General features: G+C 44.6%; 2 protein-coding genes across 4 annotated transcripts in view; one reads left to right on the forward strand and one right to left on the reverse strand.

Annotated features, from left to right (window-relative positions):
* The window catches only part of LOC101522559 (PWWP domain-containing protein 2A), a 51,646-nt gene extending 26,621 nt beyond the window's left edge, over positions 1 to 25,025 (forward strand). For 2 of the 3 annotated variants that reach the window (XR_009247147.1, XR_009247148.1), the window contains exons 3-4: positions 11,315 to 13,046; positions 13,538 to 13,566. Coding sequence is in view for 1 of the 3 variants with exons in the window: in XM_058677345.1 (XP_058533328.1) it covers positions 24,879 to 24,931 (53 nt within the window). In the remaining 2 variants the exon portion in view is untranslated. Of the gene's footprint in view, positions 1 to 11,314; positions 13,047 to 13,537; positions 13,567 to 24,878 lie in introns of those variants that run through there. The other variant, XM_058677345.1, reaches the window with a different exon arrangement.
* Positions 24,114 to 26,297, reverse strand: part of TTC1 (tetratricopeptide repeat domain 1) — a 237,361-nt gene continuing 235,177 nt past the window's right edge. The window contains exon 8 of the mRNA XM_058677349.1: positions 24,114 to 24,703. Coding sequence (XP_058533332.1) covers positions 24,570 to 24,703 — 134 coding nt within the window. The 3' untranslated portion in view covers positions 24,114 to 24,569. The remainder of the gene's footprint in view (positions 24,704 to 26,297) is intronic.

Here is a 26,297-nt window from a genome sequence, read left to right on the forward strand (position 1 = left end):
TTCTCCGGAACTCAGTCAATGCTTTTTGATGATAATAAACACACAATTAAAAGAAAAAAATCCAACTGTTTCATTTGGAATAGAACATATTCTTTCCTGCAAACAGAAACAAATATCATTAAACTTAATTTTTAAAAAAAATTTAAAACAGGTTAAATGGAGTTTTAATGGAGAGGTTATAAGTTAGAATCCACATGAATTTTGAGTAGATTAATGAGCTTGCTTACTTAGGTATTTTTGAGAATTCAAAATCTACATTTGTATGAAGGTCAGAAGTGTAATTGTATAGATGGTTTTGACAGTAGATGTTGCTATACAATTGCTTTGGCAAGTGTGCTCCTGAAGCATAAAGCATACTCTGTTTTAGAAGAGACTGCAAGGAAAATAATGAAATCATGATTATTGAGTCCACAAGTAATATACAGTTTTGTAGTACATACCTTTATGGAAAGGACTGAGGTAGAATCACAAGTTTGCACTAATTATGTGGTTGCTTATAAACTCAGAGCTTGGCATGTTTCAATAGATATTTCCCCAAGAGAAGTTTTAAGCATCTTGCTTCTCGGCCTTCTTGGTAGGATTGAAAGAATCTCTGTAGCTGTTTATTAAAGTTGTATTCAAGTAGAAATTTCTTGAGGAAGTAGATAAAATTGTTCAGTAAACTCTAGAGTTGAGTAGCTACCAGTTTTTCTTTGAAATGTATGGAGATGCATTGAGTGGGTATTTTTTCCCATACTGGGAAAGAATTGGGCTTAGGCCAAATTTCCAATTGATTCAGTGACTAAAAAGATTATCAAGGGAGAAACCAAGTGGTGATGCAGGAGTTATGAGTAAAATGATTTTTAGACATTTAAAGCTTCAGAAAGGCATCTATTTTCTGGAATTGACAGTCTAGGAAGCTGGTTCTTGATTTGAAAGGGACATGACTTTGACTAATTTATGCACGGGAATCCAAAACTGTAAGTCGTCTTTGAAGTACTAGGATGTGCTAGCCTGAAGCCCGGTCACGGGACAGTAACTAAGTTAGTACTATGTGCAAAGGGCAGGAATTTGTATGTGAAGAAGGATCGTAGACAACATGGCACCGAGATTGAAAGCAAGCAAGTGAATGTTAGTGGGGTTGCTTTTCTTGAGTTGCACATCTATTTCAGTTTTGCCTTTCTAAAAACTGGTTCCATTGAGAAACATGGCCAGTTTTCCAAAAGGTTTATGTCAAAGGCAGAGGCAGAGGTCTTTCACTTGCTGTTTCCCCAAATGGCTGGGACTGGACCAAGCTGAAGCCAGGAACCTGAAACTCCAGCTGGGTCTCCTCGAAGCCCAAGGGCTTGGAGTTGGAGCAGCCGTTGCTCATATGGAAAGCCAGTACCATAGGCTGCAGTTTAACTTGCTGTGCCACAATGCCTTCAGTTTTCCGTAAACAGAGTAACTTGAGTTGGGAATTGAAAATACCCAAGGAAATACCTTGGGAAATCTACAATTGAATCTAAAATTTGTTTTCCCTTAAGTTGGTTGACTTTTATTAGTACTCAGAGAAGAGGTGAACAAATGTTGATCATGTTTTGCTGGAAGGATCTGTGCTTGGTGATGACCTGGAACAGGGAATTTTCCAGAAAGGATGAAGACAGAATTGTAAGTTGGGGGAAACTTGTTTTACTGTACTTATTGCTATTAAGAGGTGTAACAGAAATGCCAAATTTGTGGGAATTGGGAAGTAGGAGGCTGATAACATGCCAGTTGTCAGGAGAGGAAACGAGTGTGCATCGTTAGTGTTCCCTGGCTTTGACCTAGTAGGTAGAAGACTCCCGTAGTTACAGGTTGTCTACTTCATCGAAATAGAAATTTAAAAAAATGAAAGGATTATCAATTAGTATGCCTTAGTGTGCTATTTTGAATAAAGAATAGGGAGTTTAGAAGTCAGAATTCATAGTTTCCCAGCTTACCTCAGTGTCTATCGTGTGTAGTTGACACTAAGGTCTCAAAAAACAACTCTGCTTAATATTTATTCATTTAAGAAACTTAACATAGGTTCAAACAAGACTCAAATATTTGTTCTCCTTCCCTTATAGCATTAGGTGTTTCGTAGTAATCCAGTAATTGTTGGGATAGTATTTTATCAACCTAAATAGACGTAAGTCATCTTAAAGCCATTGCTAATTGTGCAGTTTTGCTTCATCAAGCATTTACGTTGTACAGTCATTACCTCTATGTGTAACCCGGTTTGAGTTGGGATAGAGCCCTTTCGGAGGGAGTTGGGAGTTCAGGCACAGTTTTTTTCTTAGAATGGTAATTGGAGCATGGCTTGCCTTTGTTTCCTTTTCAATCAGCCTTCAGTATTGAGCATGCCCATAAGACCCCCATTTTTAAGAACTGTAACTGCGCTTTGGAAGAGATTTGTGAACTGGTGTGACTTTCTTCTAAGAATTTTAATGTAGGTTTTAGTTAGCAGGATTCTGTTCTTGTAACAATCAATTTTTTGGATTTTCCAAGTATGGAAACAACTATTTAAATGATTTTGGTGATAGAATTAATTTGTGAGACTCAAGTTACATATAATTTTCTTACATACTATTATCTTTTGCCATATTTTCATACTATTCTCTATTTTCATTTTTCATGATTTGTTTACTTGAAAGTCAGATTACAGAGATTGTCCGCCTGCTGGTTCTACCCCCAAATGGCTTCAAAGGTCAGAGCTGGGCTAGTCCCAGCCTTGGGCCATCCTCTGCTGTGTTCCTAGGCCATCAGCAGGGAGATGGATCTGAAGGGGAACAGCTTGGACGTGAATCAGCACTCATGGGTGCTGCACATGCAGGACTAGCTTACTAAACTACCATTCCAGCCCCTATATAAACTGTTTTCTCTGAGTCACTTTTTTTTCTTGGAAAGTCAGATTTTACAAAGAGGAGAGACAGACAAAGATCTTCATCTACTAGTTCGCTCCCCAGTGGCCAGAGCTGAGCCAATCTGAAGCCAGGAGTAAGGAGACTCTTCTGAGTCTCCCACGCAGGTGCAGGGTCCCAAGGGCTTTGGGCCGTCCTCGACTGTTTTCCCAGGCCACAAGCAGGGAGCTGGAGCAGCCAGGGGTCCCTATGGGATCGCGGCACTTAGAGGTGATAGATTAGACAATTGAGCCATTGCACCAGTCACTTTCATGTTAGTACAACTAATAGAAAATGTATTTTTAGAAAATTATTAATTACTTATTTGGCAGACATATAGAGGAAGGAGAGACAGAGATGACTTATTTGCTGATTTACTTCCCAGTTAGCCACATGTCTGCAACTGGAGCCAAGAATTCCTTCCCAATCTCTCAAGTGGGTTCAGGGCCCCAGGACTTGAGCCATCCTCCGCGGTTTTTCCAGGCTATTAGTAGGGAGCTGGATCAGAAGTGGAGGAGCTGGGATTGAAACCCGCGTTCTCATGGAAGTCTGATGTGACAGGTGGAGACTAAGCTTGCTATCTCATGGCACTAGCTCCTCTAAACAAATGTCTTGATATAATATGTGTATCTCAGTAACATTCATTTTTTAAAGATTTTATTTTTATTGGAAAGTCAGATTAACAGAAGAAATGATCTTCCATGTGTTGGTTCACTTCCCAAGTGGCTGCAACAGCTGGCCAGAGCTGAGCCAATCCGAAGCCAGGAGCTTCCTCCGGGTCTCCCACGCGGGTGCAGGGTCCCAATGCATTGGGCCGTCCTCTACTGCTTTCCCAGGCCACAAGCAGGGAGCTGGATGGGAAGTGGAGCAGCCAGTCCATGTACTGGTGCCCATATTGGATCCTGGTGGATGTAAGGTGAGGACATGAGCTACTAGGCTACTGCCCTGAGCCTCCCCAGAAACATTCTAATATTGTTTTCTATACAACACTTTGGTGGGAAGTGCTGAGTTTGTTCGTTTGTTTTTTGTAATTATTCATTTTATTTTTTTTTATTTTTTTTTTTAAAGCATTTACTTTTTTTTTTTTTTTTGATTTATCTTATTTTTATTACAAAGTCAGATACACTGAGAGGAGGTGAGATAGAGAGGAAGTGGAGCTGCCGGGATTAGAACCAGCGGCCATATGGGATCAAGGCGAGGACCTTAGCCACTAGGCCACGCTGCCGAGCCCTTATTCATTTTATTTGAAAGGCAGAAGAGAGGAGACACACATGTTCCATTTGCTGGTACATTACTCAAATACCTGCAATAGCCAGAGCTGGGCTTATCTGAATGAAGCCAGCAGCCCAGAGCTTCCTCTAGGTATCTCATGTGGTTCAGGTGCCCAAGAACTTGGAAGATCTTGTACTGTTTTCCCAAGCACAGTAGCAGGGAGTTGGGTCAGAAGGGGTGCAGCCAGGACTAATGGGACACAGGTGCTGCAGTGTCCTTAGCCTGCCATGCCATGCTCCCCATTCATTTCTTGAGTCAAATTTCAAAATGCGTTTAATAGACTTGGGGGAAAATTGATTTTTCAGTTTTATTATGACTTCCTGTTATTCTGGGACCAATTAAAGACAGAGAATGTAAAGTGAAGGAACCGTTTTAGATTGAAAAGTTAGCAATGGGGCTGGCACAAGAGCCTAGTGGCTAAAATCTGCCTTGCACGTGCTGGAATCCCATACGGTCGCCGGTTCTAATCCTGGCAGCCCTGCTTCACTTCCAGCTCCCTACTAGTGGCCTGGGAAAGCAGTCGAGGACAGCCCAGTGCCTTGGGACACTGCACCCGTGTGGGAGACCTGGAAGAGGCTCCTGGCTCTGGATCAGCTCAGCTCTGAGCCACTTGGAGAGTGAACCAGCGGATGGGAGATATTTCTGTTTCTCCCCCTCTCTGCAAATGTGACTTTCCAATGCAAATAAATAAATATTTAAGAAAAGTTAGCTATGACTTAACAAAATGTTGAATCCATTTCTTATTTTTCAATTAAATAACTTAGATGGGTGTGGTGCTTGTCTAACTTAAGGATCCTTTTGTGGAACATAAATTTTACAGAAGTACTTTAGAGAGCTTGACGCTAAGACAGGTCAGGTTTGTTGCTTTTTTGTTTGTTTTGTTTTTTACATTTCTAAAACTGTTGTAAGTTCTCATTTAGAAAGTTAAAGCCCAGAGGAATGGTCTGTGCCAGTTACATCTTGTACTGGTGGTACAGGAAATGTGTGCGAGGCCAGCGATGCTGCATTCAGTTTGCACTGATGGTGCTCTCCAGCAGGCTTTAATTGAGCAAAGCATCATTCCCTTCCTTGATTAGGCATCTAGTTGGAAGTACAACCTCTTGAACCATAGTTCCTAGATCGGAGCTGCCACTTAAAAGACAGGTAGTGTTATCGTGGGCTATTTGATAGTCATCATATGTGAAGTGGGAGGAGCAGCACCTCCTTACAACACAGACGGTCGGCAGATTGCCTGACTCAAGATGGATGTAAGCATACTGTCCCTACCATTCACTTGTGCTTGTGTTAGTGAAATGTCACTCTGGGAGCTTGCAGTGGCCCCTTCTGTAACTTAGAGTCAAGACAGATGAAGATGTTGCAGCAGTGTAGTATCCTGAACCTTGCTTTGGTCACAGTAGCAGTGACCACGAGCACATCCCCAGTGGCTCTCACAGGTCTTGTTTTGGAGGCTAACTGGGCTGGAGATCAGGGTCATGGTAAAGGCAGGCCTCTTTGACTGCTCTGCTGTTCACGTCTGTGACAAATTTCCTGGGTGTGCTTTCCCATTTATACTACCTGTTATGCCAAGCTCAGGACATAGAAATGGGTATTTGTGAATGAATGAGGAAGAAGAATTTTGCTTGGTGCTTGTTAAGTACTATAAGGACAGCTGGAACACTCCAACATGTTCCCAAGGGCTGTGACGAGCTGAGCTGGCAGGCCTCGTCTGTTGGAAGTCATGGCCTAGGAGCTCTTGAGGAAGGTGTTACAACCACAGAGGTACACAGAAGAGCTTTTCAAGTCAGGCTACATGTGATTCCCTGAGCCCCTGGTGGTGTTCTGTTTTAATATTTATTGGTTTGCCTATTTTAATATTTATTGGTTTGTCAAATTGGTGAAAAAGTGAAATGTTAAAACTGTACAGTTGAGTTGGACGTTGTTTCCCCGTTTTTGAAGGGAAATGCCTTACATTCCAAGGCCTTGATCTGTGTGTGTCATGACTATATTCTATTCTTTTTTTTTCAAAGGTATCTTTATGTATTTGTTTTTAAGATTTATCATTTTATTGGAAAGGCAGATTTACAGGGAGAAGGAGAGGCAGATCTTCCATCTACTGGATCATTCCCCAGATGGCCACAATGGCCCGAGCTGAGCCAAGCTGAAGCAAGGAGCCTCCTGTGGGTCTCCCACGCGTGTATAGAGTCTGAAGGCTTTCGGTCATCCTCGATTGCTTTCCCAGGCCACAAGCAGGGAGCCGGATGGGCGGTGGAGCAGCCAGGATAACAGCCAGCTCCCATACGGGATCCCGGCACATGCAAGGAGAGGATTTAGCCACTAGGCTATCACACGGGCACCTATGGTTCATTTTTGTGGTCATTGCAAACCTGTGTTCTTGCCTTCAGATTTCAATAGGGAGGCTGGCTGGGAATGGCATACCCTAGTGTTAAAACCTGGTATGCTCAGAAGAACTATGTGCCTTTCTAATTTCTTGTCCTGAGACTAGAAAAACACCTGGTTTGGAAAATAGTGCTAAGGCTAGAAAATCAGGATGCTTATTGTACAAGAAGATACTATTTATGCATTTCTTGCTAATTAATGTGTATCATTACTACGTTGTATCAGAAAAACTTGGATTATGCATAAAAAGTTACATTGTATATAACTTAAAAGGTTGTTAAAATGTTTGTGTTTTATTGGAAAGGCAGATCAGATTTGTGGAGTGAGAGGCAAAGCATTTTTATCCACTTGTTCACTTCCAAGTGGCTGCAATGGCTGCAGCTGAGGTGATCTGAAGCCGGGAGCCAGGAGCTAGGAGCTGCTTCTGGGTCTCCATGTTGGTGCAGGTGCCCAAGGCTTTGGGTCATCCTCTATTGCTTTCCCAGGCCACAAGCAGGGAGCTGGATGGGAAGTGGAGCAGCCGGGATGCAAACCAGCGCCCATGCAGGATCCCCATGTGTTCAAGGCAAGCATTTGGCCCCTGAGCCATTGCTCTGGGCCCTAATTCAGTTTTCAGTTAAGTCTTGGGTTTGAACTAAACTAGGTTGTCTTCTGCTGTCTTCTGTGCTCTTAGTGTCCTTGGTGGACACTCCACGTTGTCTTGGCGGTGTCCCATGTCCAGTGCACCTGCCCCCTTGCCTGGGGGTTCCCTTCCACGTGCTGTCTCGGAGCCAGAACTCAACAGAGATCTTGTAAGATCCCCCAGCAACCCCTGGAACCCTGAATACATGAAGGAAACCCTGTCTGAACACGAGCACAGAAGTAGCCAGGTGCTGTGGTGGGAGACTGCTTTATTAATGTCTCCCATGGGTGCAGGTGAGGAGTGTATAAGGAAAGATGAGGGCGTTCATCATCTGTCTCCTGGTGTAGAATCAAAAAGTAGGTTCTTTATTCAAAAGACACATTGTTACATATGCTCAGATTCCTCTTTTTGTGTGATTGTATCATAGTTAACAGTGTTTCCGTGTTCCCATGAATAAAAGGCAAATAATAACCTCACTGACCCTCACTGAAATAAATATTCTCAGTTAAAAATCAGAAGTAATTGTAAATCAGATGTATACAAAAGTTCTTTTCATTGTTAGAAAAAGCTTTAACAATTTTTTTCCTGCATGCTTCTGGTTTAATAGGGTGTTTTAAAACACAATGTTTAATTATTAAGAATCATCAGTGTGGTTGATAGTCCTGCGATGACTGTGCTAATGTGATAAATGAATTTTTTCTTCATAGTTGAACTAAGGAAGTAAGGGTACTAATGTAACTGAAAGTACGTCTTAAAATAGCAATCCTTTGCATGAATTGTGCTTAGAATTCGAAACAAGTTTTGAAAGCCTAGGAAAAAAGCTTATCCTGTTCCTCTAAAGAAATTTATTTTCACTTTTAGGCACAGATCTTCCATTTGCTCCCCAAATGTTGGCAGCAACCAAGTCTGGGCACGGCTGGAGTCAGGAAGTCCCTCTGCATCCCTTGTGGGTGGAAGGGACTCAAATATATTTGAGTCGTCAGCTACTGTTCGCCAGTGTCCAGATCAGAAGTGGAGCAGTCAGGATTTGCCAGGGTCTCCAGCATGGGTACAGTGCCCCAAGTGGTGTTGTAATGCTGTGCCAAAGGATGCTATTTCTCCTGGAAGTTTTAGGTAGTATGCAAGGCTGGTCACTGGATAGTTTCTAGTTGTTCTGCAAAATGGGCTCATTGAACTCCTAAATGATTATATAGTAAGGAGTTCAACCCTTGTTGAATCCGAGACAAGACTATTGTGGGTTACCCTACTCTTTGACTGTTTAGCAGTTTTGCTAGGATAACTAAAACGGAGTTAGCATTTCCTCTTGTCCTTTGTGAGTGCCTGAATGGTGGCATTTTTGTGAGCCCCTTGGCATTTTGGTGGGCATTTGAGTTGGGCTGGAGAGTGCCCTCTTGTGGCCAGGGCTGGTGTGGTTACCAGGCTGCCTGGTCTTTGTGGTCTTAAGCCTCTTTTTCCTTTGAGGTCAAGTAGATTATCTAGAAAATTTAGCTGAGTCTTATTTTGAAAAAATTTTTTGGCACAATGGATTAAAAACAATTATAGTGACAGCTCTTTTTTTTTTTTCTACCATAGGTCTGAAAACTGGCAGCTATTACATGAGACAGTGATGAAGGCAGGTCTGTCTGTTGCCCTGCCACAGTGAGCAGGGCGCCATGTCCTCACTGGATCATTCCTAAAGTAGACGAGGCTAGGCTGGACCTGTGGTTTACACTGACCGTGGCAGTGACTGTGCTAATAAGGTAGAGCCTGCTGTGAGCTTCATGAAGCACAGGAGGTCTCTGTTGGGTATCAGGAGGCAGCGTTCTCCCAGCAGCTGGGTCTCTGGGAATGTTGAATGCTGGATTTATCTTTTCACTAACTCAGTCTTTTTTCACTTATTGTATCTACTACTAATGGTTTATAAATGTATGAACATGTATATATGTAAAGATCTGTATATCCTTCGTGAATTAACACAGTTGTGATTTACTTAAGACATGTTAGAGTGTTGTAAAATGTAGTACAGAAATGTATCATAAGCTGCTTCTTCAAGCACAGTCATTGAAGACTTCCTGGATAATGCCGACATGTGGTGAGAAAGGTTTAGGGAGTTGCTGTTGTACTGCTTTACAGAGCCTAGTGTGTGCTGTTTGGCAGCTAAGGTGTAGTGCAGGGTGAGCTGCGTATGAGCTGAGCTGCGTCACAGGAGCTCACCATCTCGGTGTGGTGGAGGATCAGGGATGGAAGTTCAGTTCAAGGTTATTTTGTACAGGAATAGTTGTTGGCTGTCTTTATCTTCACCTTTTTAAAAAATTTTCATTGAAAGGCAGTTTTCAGAGAGAGAGGTCTTCCACCCACTGGTTCATTCCCCAAGTGGCTGCAACGACTGGAGCTGATCTGATCAGGAGCCAGGAGCCTCCTCTCGGTCTCCACTGTGGCTGCAGAGACCCAAGGACCTGAGCAGCCTTTTGCTGCTCTCCCAGGCTACACGCAGGGAGCTGCGCCATGAGATGCAGGTTGCACAGGGTGGCTGGTTAGTGTGCTGCATTACCTTGCCCCCCACTCTATTCTTTAACTGAATTTGAAATTGTTTTTAGGTTGAAGTTATAAATAGAATCATTGACATTGGCTGTTTATCTGTTTCCTCCTTCAGTTTTAAAAACAGGAACATTGGCTTCCAAAATTTTGTGAGTCAAAATCTAGCATGTTTGTATCAGTTCAGAATGTTAGTTTTAGAAAGTATAATATTCTCAGTGTTGAGCTGTTGTTTCAGAAGGATACCCTTTGTGTGTGCAACATTTATAGCTAAGAGTAATTTTTCATTGCTTGAAAAGAAATGATGGAATGCCCCGTGGTGTTTACGGTGCTAGGCCTAGATCCAATGAGTACAGTGTGACAACACTGGGAAGCTAACAGTTAAAATCTGTCAAATCATAGCAAAGACATTTTGAAATGTTTGCAAGTTAAATATTGGGACAGATGGGGGGTTTTTTTTGTACCTTTTTGCGTGCTGTGCTTGTTATTCCCACGGAAACACCGCATGTTTGGTCTAAAAGCAAACTTGGAAGTTCATCTTTCTTCCTATGAATCACCTCTTTCAGGATTCCAACTCAGGTATATGGGCTGTCACGGTTGGAAAGGCATAGGCATAACCACCTATTGTCAAGTTTCTCGGGAGTCTTCCTACCTCATTGTGTGAATGGCAGGTTGTTAACTGTTGGGCTTCTGGGTGTGCTAGTTTGGAGTCATGTTTGGTTTGCAGGGGGTGAAGAGTATCTGGGCTGCTGCTTGGGGACATGGGCATCAGCATGACCCATGTTTACAAGCTGTGTTCTGGTTGCAACATGGCGTGCTCTATGCTTGCTTGTACAGCAGCTGTCCACCTCTGCACCCTTGTTGTCCCCCTGGAATAGACAGTATGGTACGTGGCTGATAGTTCTTTAGGCTGTCCTCTGCTAAGGTAGGCTGCTGATGGTCTTCCCAGTGCCCCGCAGCAAAGTTCAGTATCAATGATGGCAGCATAAAGACCAAAGGTAGACATCATCTGATACTAGGCACATATGTGCAAGCAAGTCTTTGTAAAAAGCACTGAAGTACAGGGCCTGGCATGGTAGTCTAGTAGCTAAAATCCTCACCTTGTATGCACCAGGATCCCATATGGGTGTCAGTTCCCAGCCAGTTTCCAGCTTGTGGCCTGGGAAAGCAGTCAAAGATGGCCCAAAGCCTTGGGACCCTGCACCCGTGTGGGAGACCCCGAAGAGGCTCCTGTGTTCCTGGCTTTGGATTGGTACAGATCCGACTATTGCTGCCACTTGGGGAGTGAATCATTGGATGGAAGATCTTCCTCTCTGCCTCTCCCGCTTTCTGTATATCTGACTTTCCAATAAAAAATAATAATAAAAAAACACTTAAATACAGATAGACTTGGTGAAAGCGATGGTGGTTTTGCTTGTGTTGGAATCTGACCCAATACAGTTCGGAAATAACAATGCTGCTGGTTTAAAGTGGCAGCAGTTGGTTTTTTCCCCTCTAAAATGTTGGTCAACTGATGTAAAAGAAAAAAATCCAGTTTGATCTCACAATTATGTAGGTTTTACTTTAAATAAGAAGGGCTTTACTTCCTTCCCCCCCCCTGTAATTACTTGTGCTTAACTGCGTTTTCTTCCTTTTCTTTACTATATTTCAGCACAAAGACATTAGCAGGCTGCTGGTTTCATGGACCCGTACCACAATGACAGAGAACATCAGAGCATCAGGACTGAATGAAATTGGAGATTTTTAAAGCTGCACTAAGAAGTAAACATTAAGGCAGTTATTTAAACCGACAGTCTCTGAAGGGGCACTGGCAGACTGTGCTGTGTTAAGCTGAGAAAAGGTTAATTAGGGACTATTTTGTAACAAACTATTGCAATAAATAATGCATGAGATGAGAAAAGTTATGTGAAATACACATACAAGAACTCACTTGAATTTTATGTATGAAGAATGTGAAGTTCCTATTAGTACAATGTGGAAAGGCCTAAAAGGCATGGGATGACGTGGAAATGTTTTAAGTATTTTTCATACTTAAATTGTGTGCTTTCTCCAAGGTTTGTCAGTTTAGATTTGAGCAAAGGTATTTCTGAAATGCTTGCCTTTGAATCAGCAATAGTCATGTGCTAAGGCCAATGTTTCCTTCACGGTGCCAGGACACACAGGCAGGATTTACCATCCTGCAGCAAGGATGGCCAAGTGCCCCAGCCCCTCAAACCACCCCACCAACACAATGTGGATCTTTTCTTGGATAAAGCAGGGCTGTATTTTGAATATATGTTTGCTTGTTAGAGCATATTAAGATATATTTATTTGCCACTAGTATTTAACATTTTGTGCACATTTGCATTATTACATTCTCATCTTTTCTCTTGACTCAAAGTGGATAGGCCAATGATCTTGGAGTAAAAATGAATACTCCAAGAACTACTGAGCTGGGAAAGTTGTATTATTGTTTCTCCCCTTACTGACTGAGCTTGTTCAGAAAGTGTGACAACGTCTGAGTTTTGATGTGGATTGCTTCCCATACAGCCCTTCTTCTGAAGGGATTCTCGAAGGTTTCCGGAAGGATGTGGCCCACTAGGGTGAGTAGCAGGAATAGATCCACAGGGTGGTGTCACACTTTTTGTGCATGAAACAAATTCCTAGAGACCATACTTTTTTTTTTTTTTTTTACATTTGGTAAATACATATTATGGAATGTTTTGTTTTTGGAATGAATGGAGAAAACATGAGAAAAATCAGATGGACTTGTTAGTACATTTTTAAGGCTTTTTTATATTTGATGGTGCTGTACTTTTAATAAAAAAAAAAAAACAGGTTTTTTAGTGGCAATACTGATTTATTTTTTAAACCAGAAAGATAATCCATATTCATTACTTATTACAAAACAAGAAAAATGCCAAAAATAAAGCTCACAGAATTCATTTGAAATAATAGATCACTGAGCGTGTGGCTCAAGTGTTCAAACTTTCCATCCTATTGCTGTGTAAGTTTGGAATTACCTAATAAAAGCCTCGTGCTCAGAGCTCACACAAGGTTCTGGGCGGGAGTTTTAGAGCATTTTGTGTATTTGAGTATAATTCGTTCTACCACTCAAGAAAGGCAGGCAGTCTTTATCTAATGAGCTTAATGCAAATCCTAATGACACAGCAAGGAGTTTAAAGTTTTGACTACATTGCAAATTTATCTTTTTGGGAAGTCCATAGCATGGAATAATTTTTATCATATTGGAAAAAAAAGCTCAGGAACTGTAGCAGCGGGGAGTGCTAAAATGACATATCCTACAGGTGTGCCCCACTCGGCCCAGGGCTTCGGCTTGGCCGGCCCTGTTCCTCCAGATTTACAACACCAGCAGCATCTTTAAGGCTCACTTCAAGAACCAGGTAACTAGGCCCGGCGGCGTGGCCTAGTGGCTAAGGTCCTCGCCTTGAACGCCCTAGGATCCCGTGGGTGCCGGTTCGAATCCCGGCAGCTCAACTTCCCAGCCAGCTCCCAGCTTGTGTGTGTGTGTGTGTTCTGGGAAAGCGGTTGAGGAAGGTTGAGGACTGCTCAGGGCTTTGGAACCCTGCACTCGCGCGGGAGATCTGGAGGTTGTTCCTGGTTCTGTGGCCATTGTGGTCACTTGGGGGGATCCCAGGATCCCATGTGGGCGCCGGTTCTAATCCCGGCAGCTCCACTTCCCACCCAGTTCCCCAGTTCCCTGCTTGTGGCCTGGAGGTTGTTCCTGGTTCCCGGCTTCGGATTGGCACAGCACCGGGCACCGGCCATTGTGGTCACTTGGCGAGTGAATCATCGGATGGAAGATCTTCCTCTCTGTCTCTCCTCCTCTATCTTTGTGATGATGAAAATAAATCAATCTTAAAAAAAGAACCAGGTAACTCCCAAGCCATGGTGGACTTAACACAGACTGGATGATCAAGCTTTATATAAAATTTGTAGAGGGATGGAAATAAACAATATAATGGCAAAGAACTGGGAGAGATCAGATTTTAAGTATCTGTTTTCTCTCATGACCCATTCTCAAAGATGTTTTGTTATGAACTGAATGTTTATAACAAAAAACTTGGTGTTTAAGGTCTACACTTACCGTATTGCTATTTCACTTTCATTGCTTTAGTTGCTTAATATTTAAGCTTTGCTTCATGCTACCTTTTGTCTGTATTTCAAATCTTCACAAGCCTATTTTGTTTTGTAGACTTGAATGACAAAACTTGTTTCATTATAAGTATGCTCAGAGTTAAATGTCAAAGAATGTTGTGTAACATTTATTCAATAAAGTCTTTGATTTTTTTTAAGTTTAGTTATTTAAGAAATATATTTAATTTTTAAGAGTTAGGTTATTGTTTTTAAACATGGAAAGTAATCGGGTTTAGCAATGGTGGTGCTAGGGCACCTAGGAAAGCCGAAGAGGGGCCAAGGGTTTGGGGTGCTACACTCACGTGGAAGAAGCTCCAGGCTTTAGAAAGCGAACCAGTAGGTGGAAAGCATCTTTCTCTCCCTCTGTAAATCTGCCTTTCAAATAAATAAATCTCAACCAAAAAACATGAGAGACAGACATCATGCATTTGGTGGCTAATTCTCCAAATGCCTGCAATAGCCAGAGCTGATCCAAGGCTATGTCAGAACTTAGAATATTGTCCAAGTCTCCCACGTGGGTGGCAGGGACCTCCCTTCCTGAGCTATCCAGGAAGCAGATGGTATGTTAGGGACAAGCTGGGTTGGTATCAGTAGGTGGGACTCAAGCCAGCACTCTTAACAGGATGCAGGTATCTCAAGTGGTAGCTTAACTGACAGTGCCATAACACCCCGCTTTAAGGGTAGAAGACAAGCAACTGCCTATCTCATGGAAACAACCTGTTCTGTCCATTGAGGGCTTTTAGAGTGCTGCCTTTATGGATAATATGGATAAATGCATTCTGTATCACATTCTGACTTGAGAAGTCTTAAAAAAAAAAAACCCTGTCAGATGGTTGAAGGCTTTTTGGGACTCGCCCAGAAATGGGTCAGTGTAGTGTTTTCTTTTTCCATTTCAGTAAAGTAATACTTGAAGTTTCCAAGTTAATCTACAGTACACAGGCAGCCACTGAAATCGGGCTCCTCCCCAACCTGCAGTTTCTAAGTAATGAAAACTGCAATAAAGAGAAGCAGGAGTAGACACGCCAGGTACATACTGTCTGGGAAGGCCTACCTGAAACATGTACTATCTCGTGTAAACATACAGACATGGACAGTGACAACACCTAGATGATACCATTTACAATCTTACCAACCTGGTCTTCAGCTGAGGCTGTATAAAGGTCAGCTTCGGGGGCTGCACTGCTGCTACCCCCAGGCACCCTGGATGGATCGCCACAAACGCTGGCTCCCCGGCAAAGCAAGCAATTTTCATGCTTTTATACCAAATACTAACCATTTGCTCTTCCAAATAAGGATTCTTTTCTCAGTACTTTGGATAAAGTCATGTTTCAGGTGTTTGTAAGCATACTTACATGATGTGTCCTTTCAAATCCTTGCCTATTCAGAATGAAATTCCATTGTATTAACAATTCACCCTAGCCTTAGACATCAACAGAGTAATGCATCGGATGGAGAATTAGATCTGAAAATTGCTGTGCCAGACTAAGAGCAGCTGGCCAGACGTTTCCTTGTGAGAGAACTTTGCAGAAGTAACCTTGTGATGTAAAGGAGGGAAAGTGAGTTGGGGAGAGGAGGAGGAATGCTTCAATACAAATAACTTGCTTTAGTTTAACAGGAAGGAGACAGTGGGTTCACATGGAGTGATGAATAGCCTACCCATCAGCACAAATCAGAGCCTCACTAACAGAAAGGTATGAAAATTCGGTGTTGCCAAGCTTTTCCTTGCCTACTCATGTAAGCCCAAAAATACTAGAGACTGAGAATTTTTAACTGAAATTCTAGAATCTGCTGTTTCTTAATTCTGACCTTAACAGCTCCTCTGGTTCCTGTGTAGGCAGATAAAACCTTATGTGATCTTGTTAAGATCATTTAAGTTGGACTTCTAAATAAGGTGGTCTCCAGTATGACTGTGAATTGCTTTGAAACAAAGCAGAGCCCAATAGGGCTTCTGGCACGAGCCACCAGTGTCTTTGTAAAGAAACAAATCAACCATGAGGACAGTGGTGGGTGGGGTTGTCTACCTGTTTCAGTGCATCTTCTATAACACCTGTAGAGGAGGAGGCAGTGTAAGATTAGAGTTATAATCCCCACATTTTGATGCTGCCATTGGCTGCCTTTAAAATACCACACTGTCCTAGCAAACTATCACATCTTTATTCTTTAAGGAAGTGAAGTAACAGTGCAGTATTGGTGGCAGTCAAGCCATTTCCAACAAGTCTTGTGTTACTTGAGACCAACTTCCTCATACCACCACACAACCCGCCAAATTGCACCTGTCTTCTGCCCACTCCCGGACTCTGAGCTCCTGCCTGCAGTTCGCAGTTTCAGCTTTGTGCACCACTGAACTGCAGCTGATGTGTACCTGTGCCTAGGCAGCAGTGGGTGCTGTGTGTAAGCCCGGAGCAGGGATCCTCAGTGGACATCTGCCTTGAACTGCATGCACCCCCTCGAGGAATAATAAGAAACTGCAGCCTCTTCCAATGTAGCTCAAAAAGCCTTTCGGGGGCTTGGTGGTGTGGCCTAGTGGCTAAGGTCCTCGCCTTGATCCCATATGGCCGCTGGTTCTAATCCCGGCAGCTCCACTTCCTCTCTATCTCTCCTCCTTTCAGTATATCTGACTTTGTAATAAAAATAAAATAAATCTTTAAAAAAAAAAAAAAAAAAAAAAAAAAGAAAATAGATATCCTTAAAAAAAAAAAAAAAAAAAAAAAAAAAAAAGCCTTTCGGTTGGTTCTTTTCACATGTCACAGTGACTGATACGTAGCCCAGAAAGTTCCTGCCAGAATTCCCAGCAAGCCAGCACGAGCAGCATGGGCTGGGCCACTGCCACTAACTGTTGGCTGTGGGCGTCCCTGGCAGCAAAGCAGGTCTTGCCATGCTTCAGTGAAGTAGGAAAGCTGAGCTTTTAAAGTTTCCCCTTGGGTGAAAGGAAGAAGGTAGGGAGTTCTATTTTTGGTTTTGGCTAATAGAGCTTAACTTTTGCATAAGAACACATTCCTAGCAAAAGACCTCAGAGTTAGAAAGTTAGAAAAACTTTTGTTAGACTACTAATATCTCAAGAGGTTTGTAAAGGTACAGCACTACTAGTGACCAGTGCCCATCTACCCACCGCTAGCTTCATTTCCATATTGAAAACTCTGAAGCATAAAATTAGAGCACATCCTCAGTTTTCTTAACTTTCTCATTCGTGTCCCTGCCTCCTGAAGGATGTTTTGAGTAATTACCTAAACACGGAGATTGTGTTGGCCCTGCCTTTGGGCAGGCTGGCAGCAACTAATTCACTCCTCATTTTTAGCAGCATGGAGCTCTACACTCCACAGGAGTGATAGGAAACCATCACCTCCTTGCACTGTGTACCTTTTAATTGTGTGGTTCACTGCTGGCCACTTCAGGTAGAAAGTGAACATACTTGCATTTAAAATTTTTTTCCTCTTATTTGAAAGGGAGCTCTTCCATCAGCCAGACAGCCCCCAGTGCCTGGAACAGCTAATGCTGAGGCAGCTGGCAGTGCCCAAGGTGCCATGACCTGCTGCTTCAGGAAGCTGAATTAGGAGCACAGGAGCCATGGGATGTGGCTGTCCCAAGCAGCTACTTATTGGCTATGCTCAACATCCGTTGTACTTGCCATTTTAAAGGAGATCCAGCTGATGGAAGGAGTACAGAATAGTTTGGCTGAAGAGGATCAGGGTCTTCAAACAAGAGGACTTCCAGGAGATCCTACTGGGGCTGTGTGGGTGTGAAATGCACAGCATATAGATACAAGTATTAGAGGCTAAGAGTCCAGTACCTCTAAGGGAAGGCAGTATGAGCAGCAGGTAAAGGAGCTGATCCCAGAAAGTGACAAAAACAAAACAAAAAATCAGCCTGGGCTTGGGTTGGCAGCAGCTGTGTGATGCAGTACCCAGACAAGGGTAGCTCCACTGAGCACGCACACCTCTGGCCAGCTTAAGGGCACAGAAAGAAGGGGTAGGCCCCGGGTCTGGTCCTTGGCATTCTATGCGCATCTCAGTTTCTACAGTGCTGGGGCGTTACTGGATTTCTAAGGAGACCAAGCCTCCTATTAACTCGCATAGCTGTCTCCACAGCACTCACCTAGCATAGCCTTCCTCTTGGGTCGTAAAAGGCAGGATTGGCAGGCCTGCTTTGCTCTTTGGCTTAGAGAATGTTGAAACATTAGAGTGCTCATCAAAAGCTGGATGGGAAGTGCGATTAAATCTTAAGATTATTTTGGAGCAAAAATTCTGAAGTCATGCATACGAGCGGACTTTTAAAAAGTTCATATAAAATGTATTATGAAAAGACTGGGTTTCAACCATTTTGTACACCAAAATCACCTTTCCATTCTATTTTCTTTTCTTTTTTTTTAAAAAGATTTATTTTTATTACAAAGTCAGATATACAGAGAGGAGGAGACACAGAGAGGAAGATCTTCCGTCCGATGATTCACTCCCCAAGTGAGCTGCAACAGGCCGGTGCTGCGCTGATTCAATGCCAAGAACCTGGAACCTCTTCCGGGTCTCCCACGTGGGTGCAGGATCCCAGTGCTCTGGGCCGTCCTCGACTGCTTTCCCAGGCCACAAGCAGGGAGCTGGATGGGAAGTGGAACTGCCGGGATTAGAACCGGCGCCCATATGGGATCCCGGTGTGTTCAAGGCGAGGACTTTAGCCGCTAGGCCACGCCGCCGGGCCCCTCCATTCTATTTTCAACAAATGTTTCAGCAACAAAACGTTTTTCAACAGAAATCCCCTTGTACATGTTCCAGTCAGGTTTATATCTGACTGCCAGCTCTGCATCCTCTCTCTAGCCAGTAAAATCCTTCTAGAATATCTGTCTGTCTGGTCTGAATCTGTTGGGCTCTAGTGTGAAATGTCATGGTAGACTTGGAGGCCAGCTCTGGTCTCACAAAGCAACAGAAAGGATCACCGAAGCCAGCACTGGTTCTCAAAGCAGCCCTCCTTGTTTCAGCTCTGCAGAATGTGACAGAACTAGAGTTCTTCATTGCTAAGTACACACACATGTCTTTGTCCTACCTGAGAAACAGGCATGACCTGGAGTGCAAACATTTCCGTGTAGCTCCGATGCAGGATCACGGTCACAGGGTCACAACATTCCTAAAGTTACTAACCACGGAGGCTCAGCCACTCCCCAACCTGCATGTCCAGACATGGTGTGAAGGTCTCTGACCTGCATGGGCAGTTACTGGGAGGTGGCACTGTGGTCAAAGTGGAGTAAGGAGCAGAAGTCGGACACAATGTAAACACAAAGCTCCCAAGCTGGGCACAGTGCTTGCGCTGGCAGAGGTGCATGTGGAAACTCAGAACAGTGACCAGAACGGCAGTGGGTCCATGGTATGCAAAGAATGAACTCATCCGCTCTGCACAGAAATCGGCACGAGTATGGATTTGTTCATGTCACAGCCCCAGTTTCCTGTGGAAACCTCTCCCAGAGGCCTTACCCAATGGCTACTCGTGAAAGCAGTGAGGTTGCAGTGTGGGGCATCCTGGGGCATCCTGGGAATAGGAGCCAGACAAGGCGTGGAGACTGCTGAGCCTCAAGCAGCCCTTGAACTGTCCTAAGAGGCAATCTCAAAAGGAGTCAGATGCTTACAGGCCAGGCTGCATTCGCCGTATCTCAGAACATTGAGCCTGGCTGCACAAGTGATCCCTGTAGAGCACCCCTGTACTGCACCGGTACAGATCCAGAACTCGCTGTTGAGAAGCCCCGGCTGAGCTGGCCCAATTCACCAGCAGTGTACCACTCGCTGAATAAACACCACTGCACAAAGCCTGACCAGCTAGGACCATGGAGCCCAGGTTGGTGGGACAATACACAGGGAACTCCCATATGCCCTCACTAAACTCGATCACGCAGATCCACTGCCGTCTCATGTGTTTTGGGGAACATAATCATGAAAACCCTCTAGGCTAACATGAGTTGCTTTTTATGTCTTAAAATTTCATGGAAATGATTAGTTTCTTAAATCTTAACGAGCTGGGGCCTAGCAGAGGCGGCATTTGAAAAAAAAGAGGCATTAAAGTGCACCAAAGCTGAAGACTGCATAGTGATTGGCAATGACTTCACACTAAAGCCCTTCACCCATGCAGGAATGTGTGTAACATCAGCTCACCAGGTCTTTAGTGGAATGGTGGGTACTGGTGCTATTAAGAGTATAGGTACAGGGCCCGGTGGCGTGGCCTAGTGGCTAAAGTCCTCACCTTGAACGCCCCAATGCCCCGGGATCCCATATGGGCGCCGGTTCTAATCCCGGCAGCTCCACTTCCCATCCAGCTCCCTGCTTGTGGCCTGGGAAGGCAGTCGAGGACGGCCCAAAGCTTTGGGACCCTGCACCCGTGTGGGAGACCCGGAAGAGGTTCCAGGTCCCCAGCTTCGGATCGGTGCGCATCGGCCATTGCGGCTCACTTGGGGAGTGAAACATTGGATGGAAGATCTTCCTCTCTGTCTCTCCTCCTCTCTGTGTATCTGACTTTGTAATTAAAAAAAAAAAAATCTTAAAAAAAAAAAAAAAAAAAAGAGTATAGGTACAGGCCTGGTGCAATGGGCTAATCTTCCCCCTGCAAGCACCGGGGTCACATGTGGGTGCTGGTTCATGTCCCAGTTGCTCCACTTCCCATCCAGCTCCCAGTTTGTGGCCTGGGAAAGCAGCAGATGGCCAGAAGCCTTGGGACCCTGTACCCACATGGTGGACCTGGAGGAGGCTCCTGGCTTCTGGCTTCAGATCAACCTAGTTCCAGCAGTTGTGGCCATTTGGGGAATGAACCAAATGGAAGATGTTTCTGTCTCTCCTTCTCCCTCTGTAAATCTGCCTTTCCGATAAAAAAAAAATTTTTTTAAAGAAGAGTATAGGCACAGTTACTTGAAAAAAAGTTCATGGAGAATACACATTATTTAGGGAATTTTGATCTGCTGGTTCATTTCCCCAATGCCCCCAGTGGTTGTAATTGTGTGGCTAAAGCCGAGGTCTGGAAATTTAATCCAGGTCTCCCAGACTCAATCACTTCCATCATTATCACTGCCTCCTAGGATCTATACTCCTAGAGTTGGCACTGAACCAGGCCCTCTGATGTAGATATCTTAACGTGAAGACCAAATGCTGGCTCCTATATCATCATTATCACCATCAAGATTTATACCTTAGGGGCAAACATTGTGGCACGGGAGGTTAAGCTGCCACCTACAATGCTTATAAACCGGGCTCGGCAGCTTGGCCTAGTGGCTAAGGTCCTCGCCTTGATCCCATATGGCCGCTGGTTCTAATCCCGGCGGCTCCACTTCCTCTCTGTCTCTCCTCCTCTCAGCATATCTGACTTTGTAATAAAAATAAAATAAATCTTAAAAAAAAAAAAAATGCTTATAAACCACATGGGCCATGTTTGGAATTCTGACTGCTTCCAATCCAGCTCCTTGCTAATGCTGCTGGGAAAGCAGCGGCAGATGGCCTAAAGGCTCAGGCCCTTGCATCCCTTGGGAGACCCTGATGCAGTTCCAAGCTCCTGGTGTTAGCCTGGCCCAACCCTGGCTGTTGGAGGCATTTGTGAAGTGACCCAGTAGATGGAAGATCTGTCACTCTGCCTTCAAGTATATAAAGAAGCCTTTTTGAAAAGCAAAAAATGTTTTTGGTCAAGGCAATTCTAAAACAACAATGGCAATTATCTAAATACCTTTTAATGTTTGAATGTATGTAATGGCGCTACTTGGGTGCCTGGGTTCAAGGGCAGAAGCTGCTCCCGACCCCAGCTTGCTGCTAATGAGCTCCTGGGGAGGCCGCAGATGATGGCCCAGTGTTTGGCTTTCTGCCACCAACGCGGGAGGCTTGGATTGAGTTCTTCAATCCTGGCTATTCATATTCTTTGAAAAGTAAACCAATCATGGAAGTACTTTTTCCTGTCTTCCAAATAAATGTAAAAGGTTTTTGAAGAATATATACAGTACAATTAACTTACAAGCAAATTATACTTTTTTTGGGTAGTGGTGATGGATTGCATGACAGAACCTTAAGTTGTACATTTTAGGAAAGGGGTGTGGTAAAGCAGGGTAAGCCACTGCTTGGGATGCCAGTATGCATACTGCAGTGCCTGCTTACAGCTTGGTCTTCTGCTTACTGTCCAGCTTAATGTCCATCCTGGGGATGAAGGCCACCCTCTCTTCACACACACGGCTTACTTTTGTAGCCTGTCAGGATTCTTTTTAATATATTTAATTTAATTAGTTTAATATTTTTAAAGTTTTAATCTTTCCATGTCAAAAGCAGAGATGGAAACAGAGGAAAAAACATCTTCCATTTGCTGGTTCAGTACCTCAAATGTCTGCATCAACCAGCGCTGGGCCAGGCTGAAGCCAGGAACTCCACCTGCAGCTCTGTGGATGGCAGGGAGGCAGGGACCCAAGTACCTGAACCTGCCAAGGTGCGCAGCTCACAGGAAACTGAATCCAACGTGGACTGAGGCGAGCCTTGGAGCGAACACTCCCTTATGGGAACCAGGTGCCCCAAGTGGTGCCTGAACTGCTATGCCCAATGCTTACCCCCTTTCACGAACAGAATCTGTATTTTATTCCACAGTTTGGAACCAGAGAATTCACAATATTAGATAAAAACAACTTGGTTTGAGCAGACTCACGTGTGCAGAGGTTGCTTTTTTCTCCTTTCCAGATGCAAGGCTGCACTTGTTCGATATCCTGAAAGGTTAAGCAGGTGGTGGTGGACAGGGACAAAGACGACACGGGGCAGGTGTAGTGGAACAGAGGGATGTCCCACCCCACAGCAGAGTGCCGAGGACTGAATCCCGCCCCTGCTCCTGATCCGGCCTCCTGCTATGACATGCCCTGGGACACAGCCCCCCGAACTCCCTGATACTCATGAGGGGAACCAGGACAGAGGTCCTGGCTACTGGCTTCAGCAGATGTAACACCTGTTGCTCTTTCAAATAAATACACCTAAAACTAAAAGATAAGTCTAAGAAGCAAAATCTCTACATCCTGTATCAATAGGTTCTAGGACTTTTTATCAAGGCTGTTGTAGGCAAAGAAATTCATTTTCTGTTTGTTCCATGAAGGCACCATGTAGTCCTCCAGGAGTCTCAACCACTAAGCTGTAATCTGGTAACTAGCTCTCAACATGTAGGCCAGAGCTCCCCAGGCCTTTCAGAGTCAGCTATGCGCGAGGCCCAAGCTGTTTTCACAGTGCCAGACTCCCTGGCTGGTTTTCACTTTCACTTTGCCGTGAACATGCAGAATTTTCCCGTGATGTAACATGCGCTGTGAAGAACTGAGTGTCCAACAGAAGCTTGCTGTTTCCTATCAAAGCCATGCAACTAGACTTCCACAAAAATGTAAAATACTGCTGCTCTTGTGACCAAACTGTGTCTTTGCTTTGGGAAGGTATTTTTTCATTATGATACTTACATTAACATGAGATGGTTGCTATTTTAAAAGAGATTACCCATTTGAAACATTCCTGTGTTAATTTTCTAACACGGTAGTTCCCGTCGAAGTGCCGTTTTCTCCAAGGGGGTGCAGGGGTCTTAGGCTCAGGTTTGGACAGGTGCTGCTCGCGCGGGAAGCTGTCAGAACACACCTACACACCATCAGCTTACACACAAGGTTCCTTATACAGCCAATGGGATTTTTCACATGCATTTTTGAGCAAACTGGACACCACATTCAATGCAAAGATAGTAAAAATTTGCCACCCTTCTTTTGCCCATGTGTTTCAGAATCGAAGACTGGTTTAGCAAATTGTACAGTTTAACACTAGGCCTCATCCCCTTGCCAGCTCCATTCAGGATGCTGGGGAATGGATTGCAAGCAGCAGCACCATTCTTGACATGGAGTGTGACTGCTGCGTGAGACACAGAGCTCTGTGTGTGATTCACTCCCCAAACACACCTTGCTCGTCACTACAAGACAGAGCAGAATGACTGACAGCTTTCACTAGCATCAATCACTGTGGCTCTGAAACCCTGAGGCTCCTGCAGTCCAAAAGAAAACGGCTTCGCTTGGCGTTCACATCCCGCCAGTCCTGAACACAGCTGTTTGAAGGCTGGAGTTGAGACTGATGCTTGGTGAGCTACACTGATCTAACAATCATCTGCACAAACCTGCAGGGGCCAAGGCAGCTTGTGGGGAGGAATTTCTGGACCCGAGTGCACAGGAAGGTGGCAACCTCAGGATGGCAGGAAAAACGTCGGGCTGGTCTGTGGAATCCACAGTCGCTAACTGCTTAAGATCAATACTGCTCCCAAAGTCAGAGATGTTTTCAATCTTCAACATGATGGGGACAAAACTCACAACCCAGCCCAGACCAGCACAGAAAGCTTTTATTACCACAGAGGAAATCGGGAAATGCTGGAGACCACACACATGGAGCAGCTTTGATGACAGCGTGTGTGATGGGCGAGGGGATGGCCAAGAGGAACCTGTCAGCATGTTTGGGGAATCTCTCACCTGTCAGGAAAGGGGTGTATGTGGGGGCTGTGGGCTGGTGAACGCAGACTTTCCTAGACAAAGGACAACCAGTGCCAGGATCAACAGTCGCACACAGAACCTTAAAACCGAAATCAAATTAGGCTCATTATATTAGGCAGTGCATTTACCCCGATGGTGACATGAGGAGGAGGGAGCACTAGGCTGTACTGTGTAGCCTTTCCATTAAAGAGGCTTTGAAAAGTTAAATACTGGCAGGCCTCGCCCCCTGCTAACAGTAAGCAGCAAACAATTTCCAAGGCAGCTCTTAACACTATTGGTATCTTTGTTATCTGTTATTATTTGGATTTTGAACAAAATTGATAGAGTAGGAGCCAGTGGAAGAATCCTGTTTGATCTGGAAATTTTCGGTGGAGAGCCCAAAGGGTCGGAGAACCAAGTTCCCAAGATCTTTTAGTTTACCTGCAATGTAAAAGCAAAAACTAAAATGAATACAAGAATAAGTAGAAGGCGAAAGACTCCAACTGACCCTGCCTCAGGGTCATAAAATCTGAGAGTCCGAGCATTCTGGAAGTCTCAGCTGAGCTGGGTGAATGAGTAGTTTCAATCATTTCTAAACTGTATTTTTTTCTTGCAGGATGGCTTCCAATGGAGATCAGAATGAGGGTAGACAGGAAGAGAACTCACTAGCATGTGGAGGGACAGATGCCTTCCCCCACCACACCCGTTAGCAGCTTTTCTCCCTCCCATGCCTCTCACCTACAGTGAAGCTCAGCTCAAGAAAAAGAGGCATCTTTAAAGGGATCTCCCTCTTAAAGTGTGGAGAAAACTTGTGGTCTTGGTCTTAAGAACTGACCCACAGACGTGCACTGCGTTCAAAGAAAGGCTTGCTGTTCTTGGAGGAAACATTAGCAGATGAAGGTTCCAGAACTTGGAATGACCATTCTCCAGGCACTCCTCCCAAACCTACCTGGGACCACTGTGCTCAGGGCACTGCTCGGGAAGGACAAGAGCAGAGTGTGGGCTCCCAGCAACAGCAGAGGCTTGGACCCCAGCCCCAATGGATAGTCTAGGTAGGGGTCTCAATCAGCAAAGACAACACAGGGCATCCTCAGGAAGACTGAGTGGGTGATCCTGACCTAGAACTTAGGCAGTCTACCTCTGAGTTCAGAAAAGAGCACAGGAAGGAAAAACCCATTTTACAGATGCCCACCTGTATGTCACTGCTGGGATACTTTTGGCTCTTGTGACGTGGAGTGGGGAGGCCGAGTCAGGGCAGCTCCCCACTAGAGCAGCCTGTTCCAGGCTCCCCTCCTCCCCCGGACAGAAGATCACTGTAAGCCCAACCCAGAGAAGCACCTTAATGAACAAGCTACATCTTCACTTGGCATCAATTCTGGGAGGCACTGATAGCCAAGGAGAAAAAGTAGCTGCCAACTTTTGAAATTTCCACAGGATAGTGGGGACACAGCTTCGAGAGGCCAAATGAGGCCTCTCATACTCTGCCCAGGCACCAGGCAGCCTTTGTCGGAGTGGTGACACCCTGCTCTGACCTGCAGGCCAGCAGGCAGCCTGAGATGCAAGAGACTCCCGCCTCCCGTGGCTTGAGGCCGCTCTGCAGTATGTGAAGTCCTCTAGTATCAGATGGCAGAGAGTGCAAAGCAGGCCTACTGCCTGAAGGACCTGTCTGCCACATAAAGCCTTGAGGATTAACCCTACAAAACTGTATTTCTCCAAACTCAGGGGACAGAGCTGCTGCACCCTGGAGCCCATCAGCACATCTGTACTAAGGCCACCAGCATCACCACAGCTGTCCCTATCCAAAGTCCTGGGCCAAGATTTCTCTGATGAGCAACCATGGCTCTGCATTGGCTCCCCAGCACGCACCACGCTGCAGTGGACAACTACTCCTTTCCACCATCCCTCTGCCCCCACCACAGGGCTCAGAGTACTTGGCCAGTCCCAGGTTCCCTTGTAGCCATTTTTCCAATAAACAGCTGGTTTTCTATTTCCATCTTGACCCCCCCCCATAAAACCCAACCTAAAACAGTATTCT

This window comes from Ochotona princeps, chromosome 19, assembly GCF_030435755.1.
Source record: "Ochotona princeps isolate mOchPri1 chromosome 19, mOchPri1.hap1, whole genome shotgun sequence".
Lineage (NCBI taxonomy): Eukaryota > Metazoa > Chordata > Mammalia > Lagomorpha > Ochotonidae > Ochotona > Ochotona princeps.